This window comes from Bemisia tabaci, chromosome 5 (genome assembly GCF_918797505.1).
Source record: "Bemisia tabaci chromosome 5, PGI_BMITA_v3".
Classification (NCBI taxonomy): domain Eukaryota; kingdom Metazoa; phylum Arthropoda; class Insecta; order Hemiptera; family Aleyrodidae; genus Bemisia; species Bemisia tabaci.
Genome location: NC_092797.1, coordinates 3755090 through 3770648, shown reverse-complemented (window position 1 = coordinate 3770648; position 15559 = coordinate 3755090). Strand labels below are relative to the sequence as shown.

Sequence of the window (15559 nt, the reverse complement as noted above, 5' to 3'; positions counted from 1 at the left end):
CTGACGAGACCTTACAAATTTTTCCCAAATGGAACAAGTGATTGGCAAGTTCAGAAATTCCTAAAGAAAAAGTGCTAAAATGCAAAACATCACAGTAATATCTAGAATCTAAAAATAATGATTGCAATAAAATAATATGATGACTAGGTCGAAATTTTCAGGGCCCTTTCAAATTTCCTGATGGGAGAGTAGAAACTTCCTGACCACGCAACGGGGAAATTTAGGGAAGTTGTCAAATTTTATCTGAAAACTTAAATGAGTACAGCTATTTGGCTGTGGAAAAGTCCAACTTTGGGGGTGAGAAGGTTGTTTTTATTTCTCTTTTTTTCCTTTTGCCTTTAGGAATTTAGGTTAAAAATGTGAGACGGCTTAGAACTTTCTGCCCCCTGTTCCGTACCCTGCATATTTCTGTATGAATGAGCTACTTTTGTACCTCTCACTTTTAAGCAGGTAAAGAACTTTTGGAAGAGATAGTGTACTGTGATGAGGAAACGAGGTAATGTGCTCTAAAGATCACTCTGGAAAGAAAAACTAAAACTTTCTTAAAATTTCAGTCCTATTTGAGACAAGAGGAGTCTCCAGAAGAGGAGGGCACTTCCTGCCAACCTTTTAAACTTAAAATTAGTAGCATATTAATCATTTCCTGACTCTTGACACTATATTTTTGCAAAAAAATTCCCCAACTTTAAAATAATGATTTCTTGGATGATGGGGGATGAGGAATCCCTTCATCCAACCAACACAAGAATCTTAAAAACCGATGCTGCAGACCCTAACATATTAAATTCAATCATGGTGAAAAAAGTGAACTCAAGGCACTTACACTCGATGCCAAAAAACGTTGTACTTTTTACGCCGACTCCAACTGAGTTCCCTGTTGACTGGCATGTGTAATTGACATTATCGTAAATTGGATCCAACTGACCGCCGGGCCATGCCGTCATGTTCCAAATGAGCACCGAATGAGTGGACTCAAAATCATTGGACCTGGGTTCCGCTTCCATCTCGGTATTCTTGATTATATACCTGCAGCAGAGGAAAAATTAATCGGTAATATTGTTCAATTTTAATGGTGATGGATAAAATTTAAAGATAAAAATTAATTATAAGTTAAATTTTAAAAAAAAAAATGATTAAAAAGAGATTTTAAAATGACTAGTGAGAAGGATAATCAATGAAAAATAGGATCTATAGATAAATGTTAATTAATATTGCTGTGGCATAGTTAGTTCAGCTTCAAGAATAAAAATCAGGCACTTATCGCAAGTTCTTGTGAAGAATTTTCATGCAATTTTCAGGACCTTTTGTGAAATTTCTTCCTTAGCCAGCGATTACAAAGTAGTTAATTATCTCATTTTCTCACTTTCTGTGACTTAAGTGGGTCAGTGGCACACACTCTTTTCATTTCATTTTCTGAAAGTATGGAGTGAATCTATGGTGATTCCATTATTTAATTAGTTATAGGTAGGACATTTTTCAAGCACTTTTCAAGGCTACAATGAGTGATGCATGAATGCGTTCTTCACTCAGAGTGTCCTTAATACAAATTCACCTCAATTTATTCAATAACACATATTTCTCAATTGCCCTCAATCGCTCCTATGCATGTTATACACTATACAAATTTGGTTTCCTTGTCACTTTTGTGCTCTTGACATCCCTTTAAGAAAATTTTGTGGAGATATGCCCCTGGTATTGCCGATATTAACGGTTGGTATTGAGTACAAATCTACTATCGATACAGAACTAAGAAGAAGAAAGAAAAAAAAATTGATTCAATATCTCTAGAGATAAATGTATCGATACAGACAATATATCGACACTGAAATATCAATGCGATAATATCGATATCACTATATGAGGGAGAGAGCCTCAGAAAATATACACATGTATGTATGTATGAGCCGCTTTTACGGCGCGCTAGGGCGCTCTGCGACGCCTACTCTCCACAGGAATCTGTCATGATAGAGATCCTCCGGAAGCTGGCATCTCTCCATCTCTTCACGGATGCCCTCTACCCACCGTTTGGCTGGACGCCCTCTCCGTCGCCTACATGGGGGGGCCCACTCCAACACCTTCTTCGGCAACCTGGTATAAGCCATTCTCTGCACATGCCCATACCATACCAATTGCTTGGTCATGATATCGTGCACAATCGTCCTCTCAACGCCCATTTTCTCTCGGACACGTTCATTCCTGACACGTTCTCTCCTCGAGATTCCAGCCGATCTTCGCCAGAAATCCATCTCGGTCGCCTTGAGCATTTCTTGGGTCCGCTTCTTCAACTGCCACACTTCACTGCCATAGGTGATAATGGGCTTGACAGCCAAGTTAAAAATCCTCTTTTTATTGTCCTTGGAAATCCTTTGGTCCCAAAGAATCCCATTAAGCATGGCGATGGCTTTCCTTCCTTGAAGATTACGGTCCCGAATGGCCTGATCCAACTTCCCATCCGAAGTCAGCTTCACCCCCAGGTACTTGTATTGTTCGCAACTTTCAATATGTTGACCATCCTCCAAGGCTATGCTTTGCTGAGCACCCCGGACTGACATCTTCTTTGTCTTACGGACACTAACCTTGAGGCCCCACTTGCGGTACTCCTCAACCAACTTACAGGTCATATACTCCGCGTCATCGTGATCTTGACTTATGACTACCTGGTCATCAGCAAAGCATAGCGTGAACAGTGTTTCTTGCTCATTCCGAGGGACGCCCATTCCGGCACACTTTCTTTTCCATTCCTTCAGAACGTGCTCTAGATATATCTTAAATAGCGTCGGTGACAGACAACATCCCTGCTTAAGCCCCTTGGTGACAAAAAAACCGTCTGAAAGCCTTCCTTGCCACTTGATTCTGGCAAAAGCCCTTGATAAAACTGCTTGACTGCCCCAATAAGTCCTTTACTAAAACCAGTTTCTTCTAGGACTTCCCAAAGTTTCACAAGAGGAATACTATCATAAGCCTTTTTGATATCCAAAAACACTAAATGGAGCTCCTGACCAACAATCCTCTTCTTTTCGGTTAACTGGGTCACACAGAACAGATGATCAGCAGTAGACCGACCAGCCCTAAAACCTGCTTGCTCCTCCGCCTCGAACGGGGTCCACTCCTCTTCGATCTTCGCTTTCAACACTTTTCCATAAATTTTACTTATCGTTCCTGTCACCGCTAACCCTCTGTAGTTCCCACAGTCATCCTTCCTTCCTTTTTTATGCGACACTGTTATCCAGGCCTCTTTCCATTCGTCCGGGATGTTATCACCGTCAATGCACTTCTGCAGCAAATCCCTGAGATGGTTAACCAACTTGCCAGTCCCACATTTAATTATCTCAGCTGGAATGTTTCCTGGCCCAAGAGCTCTTCCATTCATCAATTCCTTGATTGCTTTGATCACACACACATACAAAAATATACAGAAAATATACACATACCTTTCTAAAACCATATGATTAGGCACTTCCAAATAAACTGTAATCCCTGTTTGCCTGATCAATTCCTTCCTAGCACAGTATGCCAGTAAATGCTTCTCTATCCTTACTGCAATGATAATCCCATTTGATAAGCAAGATATTAAACAGAGAAAAGTTACCTGGATGGCACACCAGGGCGGAAATCAATTGGTCGTCCATTTTTCAACCAATTTATTGAGCATCTGGGTGAACATTCCACCCGGCAGGATATGCTAATGTGTTGAGCGTTGATTAGAGCTCCATAATAAGGAGGTAGTCTTTCAATAAATGCAGGAGGAGCTGGAAAAAAAAGTACAAAGAAAATTCGTTAGAAATACTGTAATGCTTCAGAAATTGTAAGTTATTGAGATCAAGTCATCAAAATATTTGAAAATATCTCATCATAATGTCCTAGATGTTGCCAGATTTTTTTGTTGCAAATAATCCCTTGATTCATTCATATTGCCAATAGGTATCAATACCTATCAATATTTTCTGACAACAGAGGAGCAATTTCTCTTAAATAGCTAATCGTCCCGAAAGTAGTAGGTATGTGGTGACAATTGGACGTATTTCTGTCAAACGGAACTAAGCGCCAATTTGAGTTCCTTTTAAGGAATTTAGAATGCCGGATAGCGTGTTCTGTCAAACTGAACTAGGCGCCATGGAAAAGCATTGCGAGTATAGGACGGATTGAGCCCGACGCCCGGTTTCGCCACCAATCCAAGCCCCCCCTCTACCTTCCTCACCCTATGGCGCTTAGTTCCGTTTGACAGAAATACGTCCAATTTGACTTCTACCTTTTGTAATGCCAACTTGTGGAGAATTTGTTTAAAAGTACCTAACTTTAAAAATGTCTTGTTTGAAAGATAGATACTGTTAAAAAAAGCCAACTCTAGTACTACAGAAAAACTGATAGTATTTTGATGGTGAAACTGCAGAAATGCGTATATTGGTTTACGGCGTTGCAGACTTACTGTTATGCTATGTTATAAACATGGAAAACCACTTAACGTCATTTATTGAAATTTTTGGAGATTTTTCTGCTCTTCGTGAAGAATGCTGTGTGAGAATTTCAAGCCATAATGTTGGTTTGATCTCCCTTTAAAAAATAAAATAGGAGCGGAGATTTTCAAACGCCACAACCGAGATAAGCGTTTTTGCAGTTACACCATCGGTTTGGAAACATACCTAGTACATCGATATATGTTGTTGCAGGCTGGCCATCACCACCCTCATTAACAGCGTAGCATGTAAAATTGGACTCAGACTCAAGAGTGACAAGCTCAATGGACCAGTTGCCACTGGTGACATCTGGCACAATGTGGTTGCCTCGTTTCCAGCGAAAAGCTGTTGACTCTGGCCGCCCGACATCCTCCACACTGCAGCTTAATGTTACTGCACCGTTCTTCACCACCCGCCGCGGCTCGTATACAAGTGTTGCTGGCCCTGGGGGATCTGCAATGAGTAACAAGAAATTTTTCAAAATATGATCATACCATAGAATAAACTTCATTAAAAATAAAGTGGGTTGTAGACCAGCAACCTACAGCCCATTCCAGATAACTTGTCCTGTTTCGCTGTGAGTGGGAAATAAGGATTCTTGCACGTCTGAGCACAAATTATCTAAAACAGGCTCTAACATTAATTTTATTCGACAGACTAACACTGAGATTCATTGATGAGTAAGAGAATGCCAATGAATGCTTCGTAAGTAGACTGAGCAGTAGGTAAGTTTGATGGAAAAAATGAAAAGTTGGAATCGACAATCAAGATGAAAGCAATTGGAGCATGTAGGTAACTTGATATGGCTAAGAATACCTTACGTTTATTAGACATATGTTTGAGCACAGTAGGGCATTTCTTTGGGTATGTAAATTGATATATATTAACCGAAAGTTTGTGCTCTTCAGTGTCAAAGATGGATGCAAAGTTATTTGGTTTACGTACTTCAGAAAAAAAAAAGAAAAGAACACTATAGAGGCAAGGCCAGAGCTGATTATCATTACCTGGTTCAAGTGATTGACAAATGTTTGATTGCAAATTGAGAATTTAAGAAACCAATAATAACCATAACCTCAAACATGTCATACATAAACATAAACACACAAACTGATTTCGCGGCCGGAAACGGAAGTAGCGCCAGTGGGCAAGGGAGGAAATAAGAAATTTGGCGGGATAAAACTTGCACGAAATTTAAAAAAGGCGCGGGAAATTCAAAAAGTCGCAACCGTGCAAAGTGTCCGCAAAGTCCCCTCTCCACCCTCAAACTTTTTACCTAATTGACGCAAAGACTTAAAACTTGGAGGATGTTCCTAGGTAGAAAGGAGCTACTTTCTGGCTCACCTAAAATTTTCAGGGAGGGGGGGGGGGGCGCTTGAGGGAGTAACGAACCCCAACTCTTTTTTTCAAATGGAAGAACCTCAATTTCAAATCGGGGTATTTTGGCCCGAGAAAAATAAATTTGACGATCTTTTTTTTTCTGAATTTTTCAAAATGGCGGCCTGTTGAATTTAAAAATGGCGGAAAATTGGCGACCTCGGATTTTTGCGATGGAAACCTGGTTTAGGTGGTACTTCGGTGCGAGAAAAACAAATTGACGTTAGATTCTTCTTTCTCAAACCAAAAAAAAATCCAAAAAAAACGCCATTCTAAGGTTGATTAGGCCGCAATTTTGAAAAGTTCGGTTTTTTTGTAAATAAAAATCCAAGAAGAAGAGGAAGAAGAAAATGGAAGAAGAGGAGATGAAGAAGATGAAAGGGAAGAGAGGGTAAGAAGAAAAAAAGGAGAAAAGAAGAGGAAGGAACAGAAGAATATGGAAATGAAGAGGAAAGCAGGGGAGCAGGAGAGGAAGAAGGATAGAGCGAAGTAAAAAAGACAGAATGATGAAGAAGAAGAGGCAGAAAGAGAGAAAGAGAAGTTATGAGGTTTAAGCCGCTCTGTTTTCGAGACTGACTGGAAAAAGGCGTTGGACTTACAGTAAACGATGAGCTCGGTGTTGGGCGAGAGGGGGCCCCAGCCGGCCTCGTTCATGCCGATGCAGGAGTAGTTGCCGTGGAAGGTCCGCTCGACGATCTGGAGGAGAAGTTTGCTCGGGTCGATGTCGCAGTTGGCGGTGTTGTTGTCGCAGTCGGGGAGTTCCTTGAGCAGCTCCCCGTCCAGGTACCACTTGACCGCCTGGAGCTGCGAGGGGTTCCCGGCCTCCACCTGGCAGACCAGAGTGATGTTCGCCCGCGTCAGCTCGCTCACCGGAGTCGCCGGCTCCATCAGCAGCCTCACCACCGGCTTGACTGAAAGTCAAAAACACAACGCCCAAATCTCAGTACCCCGATAACGTAAGCCGCACTGGAAAAACAAGTCGCTTGGGTCTCGAGTCTAGACTCTTAAAAGCATTGACAAGAAAGAAAACTCTTGATTCAATCGGATTTTCGCTTAAATCGAGAACCAAGCCTCTTAATTTAAGCGGATTTCCCTTCGATTCGAGCAAAAATCCGATTGAATCAAGAGTACTTTTTCTTGTCATTGATTTCAAGAGTCTGGACTCAAGATTCAAACGACTTTTAATTCCAGTGCGTCAATAACACACGGAGAAAATGGAATTGCTGATTTAACATTTTTGTAGCTAAAATAAGTGTTCGACATGTTTCAATGTAGATTTTACAATAAAAAAATGCTGATTTAACTAGCATTGTGGTTAAATTAGCTTTCCACTAGGGTAAAATGTAGATTTGAAACATGTCGGACATATGTTTTAACAATTTAATTGTTATATCAGCAATTCATTTTTTCCCGCGCATGACGATTAAATCGCATCCGGCAGAGCAGTGAGTGCAGAATACAAGTTCTGAGCAGATGGTCTTGGTGTTGATGTAATGGCGGAAGGAAGTAAGCAAAGCTCAAATTTTCGAAATCTAGTCTCCTTCAAAACTTTTCTAGTCTAATTAAGATTTTGGGCTGAAGCTTCTTGGCTCCTTCGCGACCCAACCATCAGGAAACGCCTAGCGCTTTTGGGTGGCATGTAGGAGATTTTAACGCTGAAATAGAAACGTAAGCCTAGGTTGTCTGCAGGTTTGCACTGGTAGCAGAATTTGTTTCAGAGGATTTTTGTGGTGAAACGTCAGTTACATCAAAGGTAAAATGAGGGACTTGGAGGACAAGAGAGATCAGTGCAGCTTTTGCTACTTCAAGAAATACGTGTTTAAAGTTTCAAAATTTCATGGAGCCGAACGGCGGCGTTTAATTTCAAACTCGCTCTTTGATGCTTAAAAATCGGATTTTTGTGATAAATTTTTCACAATTTATATTTCACCACTAATTTTAAATCTCTCATTATGACGTGCGATTCCTCGATCTTAGGATTGCAGGCTCGCAGAGTGCACTGGTCGGAAATCACGTGCACCACGGTCGGTTTGGCACCGAAAAATTAAGAATTGTAAACGTCTATAGCGCCCACCGTGGTGAACGCGCAATGCGTGAAGTATTCCTGCGGTCTTGGAGGCGCTATTATGCGCTCAGCACGCAACCGTAGTGTACGCGCAATGCGTGAAGTATTCCGACAGTCTGATAGGCGCTAATATGCTTTTTACGCCGACCGCATTGTGTTTGGCGCGATTAGCTAAACCCGCCGAGTTAGCGTTTTTCAACTTGTCCCTGCCATTAAGTTTTTGCACACTGTGTGTAAAAATTACTGTCATTTAAATGATAAAAAAAGGAGAAAAAAAATCCATAAAATCTTTCTAATGCCTGTTGTCATTTACAAGCGGTTGACACCATGCCCGCACAGCCCGCGCCTCTTGTGAAACTCCACCAATTTGTCAGCCACTGGAAACTCGTAAACAACGGCAGTAGTCATTGCTTACACTCTAGAGCAGGCAAGTGCCTAGGTTTGACCCGTGAGCCAGGTCTACCGAGCTAAGGAAAAACGCCGTATGAACATCCAGACTTCGCCAAATTTCCTTTGACAAATCAAGAATTTTCGGGAAAATTTATGAGTATTTTTCTCCTGATTTTTCAGAAAATTTTGTTCGCAATTTTATCTAACGGGTCTGAAAATTTCAAGGAAAAATGTCTCCAAAAATATATACTTTCCGGGAAGCGATTAGGTGACATTTGAATGTTCATAGGGCGTTTATCCTGAGCATGGCAGAGGTCGACGGCTGCGCGTCACAGAGAGAGTTGCTCCGTTGCCATGCTCGTTACGTTGGGAGGAAAATATATGTATTTGTTACAGGAGGATCGAGGGACCGGTCCGATTTCCTCACTATGGAGAGGTTCTCGTTATATCGATAGTCGTTATACGGAGAGACTACTCTACCTCATTTTTTTTATTTTTTAAAAAAACTGCACTCATGCGCCTTGTCCTTCAAACTCCTCAATTAATAGAATTTCGAAAATTTTTAATTTTACTTTTGAGACATTTAGAATTTTTCCGGATAATTTTAAATTCTAGCATATTATCTCCGCCCGGTCAGCATGTACGTGCCTTAATTTTAAATTGAATTTTTCTCTCATCTCGCGATACCTAAAATGGACAGAATTGAATAAAAACGTACCAAAAGGGCGTCAAGTTTGAACCGAGAAACAGATACTCTAAATGTTGAGGGTAAACTTTTACGAATATTTTCAACTTCAAATTTTTGTTTTTTTTTTTTCGACATAAAATTTTGGCAGGAGAGAATTTACGACCGATTGAATTTAAAAATACTCCCAATTCATTTTTTCCGAGATGGAACTTGGTGCGTTTCTGTTAAAACTGGGGCCAAATGTAAAAGGAACTTACAAAGAATAGAGACGTTGATGGCGTTTATAGATTCGGAGACTCCGACTTCGTTTTCGAGGACGCAAGTGTAGATGCCGTGATCGTGTCGCGTCGAGTTTTTGATGAGCAGCGTTGGTTGGTCCACTGAGCCTCCTTCGTAGTGGTCCGAGTTTATATCCACCTCTTGGTCGTTCCGAAACCTGCCGACAAAAAACAGTTAGAAAAAATATAGTAAAAAAGTATAGTATAAAAATTTTCCCTGATAGTCTTGGAAAATCTCGCAGGTAGAAACAAATCCCACATGCACAGCATCTGTGAGAAGATCCAACGATACGCTCATCGTTGGATTGAAACCACCTGAATCAATTACAGTGATGTTCAAAAAGACTTAAGTGACAAAATTAAAATACGAGGAAATCGACCCGTTTTGCATCTTGTAGCTCCCACATATCAGAACATATAATTGACTAATTACATTATTACTTATTTTGAGACTTAAACGATTGAGGTTAATTTGCACAGTTTTCACAGCTTTTCTTGAATTTTCATTTCTGGAGCTCATGTCTTTTTGAGGATGACCAATTCAATTCCCGTTGCCTTCGTGGGATTCCGGATACGACACACACAGTGTAGTCAATGGGAGAAGTTGGACGTAATTTGGAAACTAAAAAAGCCCCTATATCTTCGTTAACACGAGCCGAAAAAATTAAAAAGTGGTTCCATTGGTTTTCTTGCAAAATTGCGCTCATAGAACATCCTTTTAAATTTAAAGAGTCATGAAATAAACACCTTTGTATGACGTTTAAAAAAATCGCAAGCCTAATCTTCAAATTATAAAAATGGTGAGGTTTTTCTTTCGTCCTGCAAACTCGTCAGTTTACCTAAAGGCTGCATTGTAACGAAACAATTCCGCTGAGCTCATCAATGATATTACCAAAATCCACGGTTCCACTACCGTGGGATCCCGTGTGACATATTACCGTGGTAATCGTCGAATAACTGTGTTTTTTTTCTCCGTGTGGCCATGGTAAAGAATCAATTAGTGAGGTGTTCGCTGCGAACACCCTGTTCATCGATCCAATTCCACAGGTTTAAATGATAGATCAATCAATATATAGCTTGGCACGTCACGCCACTGATTGGAGCATTATTTGTGCAAAAAGGCATAAATCCTAATTTTTATTTAGGCTCTATGACTCCGATCCAATCAGTGGCGTGGCGTGCTTTGCGATAAATCGATTGTTATGCCATTTAAACCTACGGGAAAGGATCGATAATCAGGGTGTTCGCAGCGAACACCTTAATAATCGATTCTTTACCATAGATTTAAATGTCAGTACAATCGATATATCGCAAAGCACGCCACGCCACTGGATCCAATCGACACCCTGAACGATCGTAAAATAAAAAAAAACCCTCGCTCTGCATACTTCACAACGCCAACGAACGCATTTTTTCCGCATTCTAGTCAAAGGTTTGACAAAGCTGAACCAATGTTGTCAAAGTTAACAATACACGCCGATTCATCTCGCTTTAACTAATGTTAAATCGCTCTGCATTGCGAGGAATCTGTTCGCATTGAATCGGAATGCAATCATTGCACCTCATTCCTCTCGTATTATTGCAGTTGTTGCAGTGTTGCCTTTTTGCAAATTCCAAAGTTTAATCTGTTCCCACTGACGCTGATCGGATTTTTTTTTTGTCTTAAATAGGACTGACGGTAAGAACACATAAACGGATTCCTAGATTTCTTAATTTCCTGAAGTTTTGGAAACTTTTCATTTTACAAAAAGAAACCTGTCATCGCTGTACATCAAAATTTGATATATTGTTTTTCATTCCTCTATCGAAGAAAATTCAGAGACTTTCCCTGAAATTGACTGTTTACTTTTAAGAAAATGAAGATGTAAAACAGGAAAAACTGCTATTGATTCATATTCTAGTCGGTTTCATTGTTCAAATGTTTGTTTTACACAAAAGTTAGGGATGGTTTTTTTGTTTGTCAAACACGAGTTTGAGCTAAGAAATCAACGAATAAATCGACGGCTAAAATTCAAAAATGGGTAACTCCAACTATGACGTTACAAAAATCCGCCTAAATTTTTTTTTAAAAAGAAACCAGCTAATCGTGCTCGAAATTTTCTAAGAATTTTCTTCTCTTATTCAAATACATTTACAAAACATTTCAATGAGATAAGATAGTTGATTTCCTTTCAAAATAGTTGAACATAATAGTTGAAGTTTTCAAAACTTAGCAATGGAGTTACGTATTTTTCGACTAAAAAACCATCTAAGCGACGCAGCTGCACGGCGAAACTGGCAACTATTCAGACTCCTATGTAAAACATTGCGGTATCCTCTTAAAATGAAGGAGCTTTTGTTTCACTTAAATCTTGCAAATTATCTTCTCTAATCACCATCAGGTAGCCCGAGTCGCTTAGTGAATGATCTCTTGTGGCTTCTTATGTTTCCGTAGAGTTTTAATTCAGAAGTAAAATTTTAAAATTCTGATGAACTCCGAACAAACGGCTCACAACGGCAACACCGGTTGATGTTTGTTTGTCCGGATTGCGCAATATGCAGGTGAACTTAATTAGACTTGTAGTCACTGCCCGCTCATGAGCGGATTTTTGTGGTTTGCATGTTTTTGTTATCAAATGTTGGGAGCGTTGGAAAGCTGCCGACATTGCCGTTTGTATTCCAAAACTAAGCGAATTGACAGTGAATCTCGATCAAGATTTTACTGTACTCAGCGGGCTGATAATTGAAAGATAGGCGAAGCGATAGACAAAGAAGACAAAGGGAAAATGGAGCGATCCCATTGGTGACGGCGGATGGTTGTAATGGACAAAGGAGGTGAGCAAAAGACTTGAAAATATAACGGCAACCCACAAGAGACCGTGAGACCCATCTCGGGCAATTATCTTGGTTAGTCCATCATTTTCTTCTTTAGTCTATCACAAAAACTGTTTCAACCAGTAGGATTGCTTCATTTTCTCGTCGTTTTCTCTGTTTATCACATTGTCGATCGATTTTAGTAACAAGTCCGCAGAATTGCATTTGGACGTAGATAAAAACTGGGTGAGTGATTATGTGCAGTTATTACTTGGTGTGCAGCACATTTTTGTTACATGTTTCCTCTTTATTCGGAGTGCTGTTATGAAAGACAATTCAATTCAAAATTGAATAAAGACTTGCTAAAAATACGTGTCCTGCGGGTTGTGTGGGGCCGATGCTAACGAGCTAGCATAGGTCTACAGACAAATCCTAAAAAATAATGGAGCGTCAAACTGGAGAAAAAAATCGCGTATCGACACAAACGACGAGAGGAGAGACGGGGATCTCCCGGTTTTGAGCGACACGTTGCTGGAAGCATGTAGCGGAGCATTCCGGAGCTCACGTCTCGCGCCAACGCGCCTTCAATTTTACAGACGCAGGACGGACATCCAATAAGTACGAATAGTTGTATCTCTGCGCCGTCATCAATACAAACCTACCTTCAAATTTACAGAACTCGCGATATGTTTTATTTCAAATTTTGTATTCTCTGCAGAAGCTCGTATGACCTTATTTGTTTTGAATACAAAACAACTTTTAGGTTGCTTAGATGTAGATCTTATCCTGCGGGCTGATTATTGAAATTGACAGACAAAAGCAATAGACAGAGAAGACATTGGACAAATGAAAGATCCTATTGATGTAATTGGGTAGTTGCAGTGGACAAGGGAGGTAAGTAATAGACTAACTAACAGCGACCCAAGAGAGACCCTACCCTACAGTTAGTCCATCGTTTGCCCCTCTGGTCTATGAGAACCACCCGTTTCAATCAATAGGATCACCTCATATACCCTTAATCTATTTTGTCTATAGCTTTGTCTGTCAATTTCAGAAACCGAAGTAGTCCATTCGAAAAAGCCCAAAATAGATCGTATTTGATACATCGAACAGGTGAGATTGTATCGATATCGTTTACTTTAACGTGTAAACATAGCCTCAAAAGTCAACTGAGACATCTGAGGGAACGGGTTTTTTTGTGATAGATTTCTCATTCTTTTAAGTATCAAATGGCAATGCAAGGTGAAATTGTCAGGAATTTCCTCATTTTCACCTGTTCCAACTTAAATCCTCACATTTTTGTTTGGGGTTATGATCATTCGTTTTGAAGCCAACGATACATCGAACCACTACCTATCGAATACGATTCATGGCTCCACTCAACTAGCATTTCCGTTGGCACTCGATTATGGACGAGCCGGTGCCGGTGTTTTCTAGACGATATTATATGCACAGAGAAACTGAGCCGCGAGAAATGCACCGGTGCAAAAAAGCGTGTGAATCAAAAAATGTTTTGAGAAAGGGAGGAGGACCGTAAATCAGGAGATGACCGGGGCGAAGGACGGAGCCAAGCGAAAACATCCCTAAATCAAAAGTCGGGCTTAAATAAAAACAATATTTCTGGGCTCATTGACAGGCCCGCTGAATTTATTACCGCTCCCAGATTCGGGAATCAACACCTCCATCGCCGCGAAACCGATTATTCTCCCAATTCGGTCCCGCCCGCCGGGTTTCTTCACCTTCTAATAATGCCATACCAAGATCCCACGTTGCCAGATGCACTCGGAAAATCTGACTAATCCAGAGACAAAATATTTTTGAAATCCCGCACTAAAAATCTGAGTGCAGTTCACTGGAAAAAAAAGTCGCTTGGATCTAGAGTCCGGACTCTTGAAAACAACGACAAGAAAAAATACTCTTGAATCAATCGGCTTTTTGCTTGAATCAAAAGGAAATCCGCTTATACTAAGAGACTTGGTTCTCGATTTAAGCAAAATTCCGATTGAATCGAGAGTATTTTTTCTTGTCGATGTTTCTAAGAGCCTGGACTCTAGATCCAAGCGATTTTTTTCCCAGTGTTTTTCGAAATTCAGAGGTCAACGCTGATGATTGATGAGCAACTTGTTGAGCGAAAAATCAAATCAATGATGAGTGATGAATTTCGGGGAGAGAATTAGGCGAGTTTTTTTGTTTTTTGTTTGCAAATTACTTTAGGATTGCTACACCAATTACTCAACTTTTTTGGTCAACTACTTTTTGGTCACAAGTCATCATTAGGCAAGAATCTCCGAAAGTAATTTTTACACGACAGGGTAAATATCAGAGCAGGGTCTCTGAAATAGACTGCTTCTGAATATATTAAGCGGGATCGTGCTGACAATCCTGGGAGATTTGGCAAGGCGGCCGCGGAAACTCGTAAAATACGAGTGCATTGGTGACTAGCGAAGATGCGAGGACAAAGGACCTAGCCGGGATGCATTTCTCTTATTTTCCTTTCGTAACGTAAATATTACGTTTTTCGGGTGCTCCGAGAAACCCCAAAAGGACGTCGCCAGGTAGTTTTATCTGACTTTCGAGAGGCGAGCTACGTGGATGCAATATCCGAATGAATTTTTGAGGCACATTCCTCAATTTTCGACGTATTTGACCGAATGCCCGAGTAGTTTCCATTTTCGACTGATTTAGGTGGATTCGGATATTTACGAGCTATTGGAACAGGATGAAATGAGATATGCCCTCTATGGATGCATTGTTTCCCGATGCCAAAAAAATACTTTCTCGCTCATAAATTTTTTAAAGTACTCGTTGAGAAGGAATCGTGTGAATCGGCAATAAGTAATCTTGCGGTAACGACGATTTGCTCGTTCAGCAAGATGGAGTATTTAGTATACTAGAATTTCCGTCGCGTTAAATTTGACTTTAAAATATTTCATAGCTGGCTCTCTTCTCTTGAGGATGATTGAGTATTTTATATCTTTTTTTATTGATTTGATGAGTCCTTTATATTTACCTTTTTCTTTGTTTTTATAATATTCATGATTTAATGTGCTCGGTGTAAAATATTTCATGGAGTGTTCTTTTATCTACATGAATGAATTTGCATTTACGCATGGGACCAATGACCGAAATTCTGCTCAGATTTCACGAAAGGGACTTAATAATTTCTTTTTTTTTCTTCTTGTCTAGTTTTTCGCAAATGCAGCATGGTTTTTTTACATGCCTGGTGATTATACATATGCAGGCAAAATAGCTGTCAAATAGACGGCATTACGCAATAATGAACTACTATTTCTTCCTCATTCACGAAATCGCCTATCTGCACAGGAGAAATGAATTCTTAGATACGCTGTTAATGCAGTCTAGAAATTCCATATTAATGGCTTTTATACGTAAGTATGAGATTCAAATTACTACACCACCTATTTTTAAGCCTTGATAAGTTTTAAAAACCGACTTTTTAGGTTTATAAGAGTCAACATAAAATGAGTTTTTTTTTTTTTTTTTTTTTTTTTTTTTT

At 40.0% G+C, this 15559-nt stretch overlaps 1 protein-coding gene across 14 annotated transcripts in view; it reads right to left on the bottom strand.

Annotated features, from left to right (window-relative positions):
- The window catches only part of nrm (neuromusculin), a 627637-nt gene that overhangs the window by 26160 nt on the left and 585918 nt on the right, over positions 1–15559 (bottom strand). For all 14 annotated transcript variants that reach the window (XR_002009458.2, XR_002009460.2, XR_002009463.2 and 11 more), the window contains 5 exons: positions 9229–9407; positions 6428–6739; positions 4641–4907; positions 3590–3749; positions 824–1026 (listed from right to left, as the gene is read on the bottom strand). Coding sequence is in view for 9 of the 14 variants with exons in the window: in XM_019051885.2 (XP_018907430.2) it covers positions 824–1026; positions 3590–3749; positions 4641–4907; positions 6428–6739; positions 9229–9407 (1121 nt within the window). In the remaining 5 variants the exon portion in view is untranslated. The remainder of the gene's footprint in view (positions 1–823; positions 1027–3589; positions 3750–4640; positions 4908–6427; positions 6740–9228; positions 9408–15559) is intronic.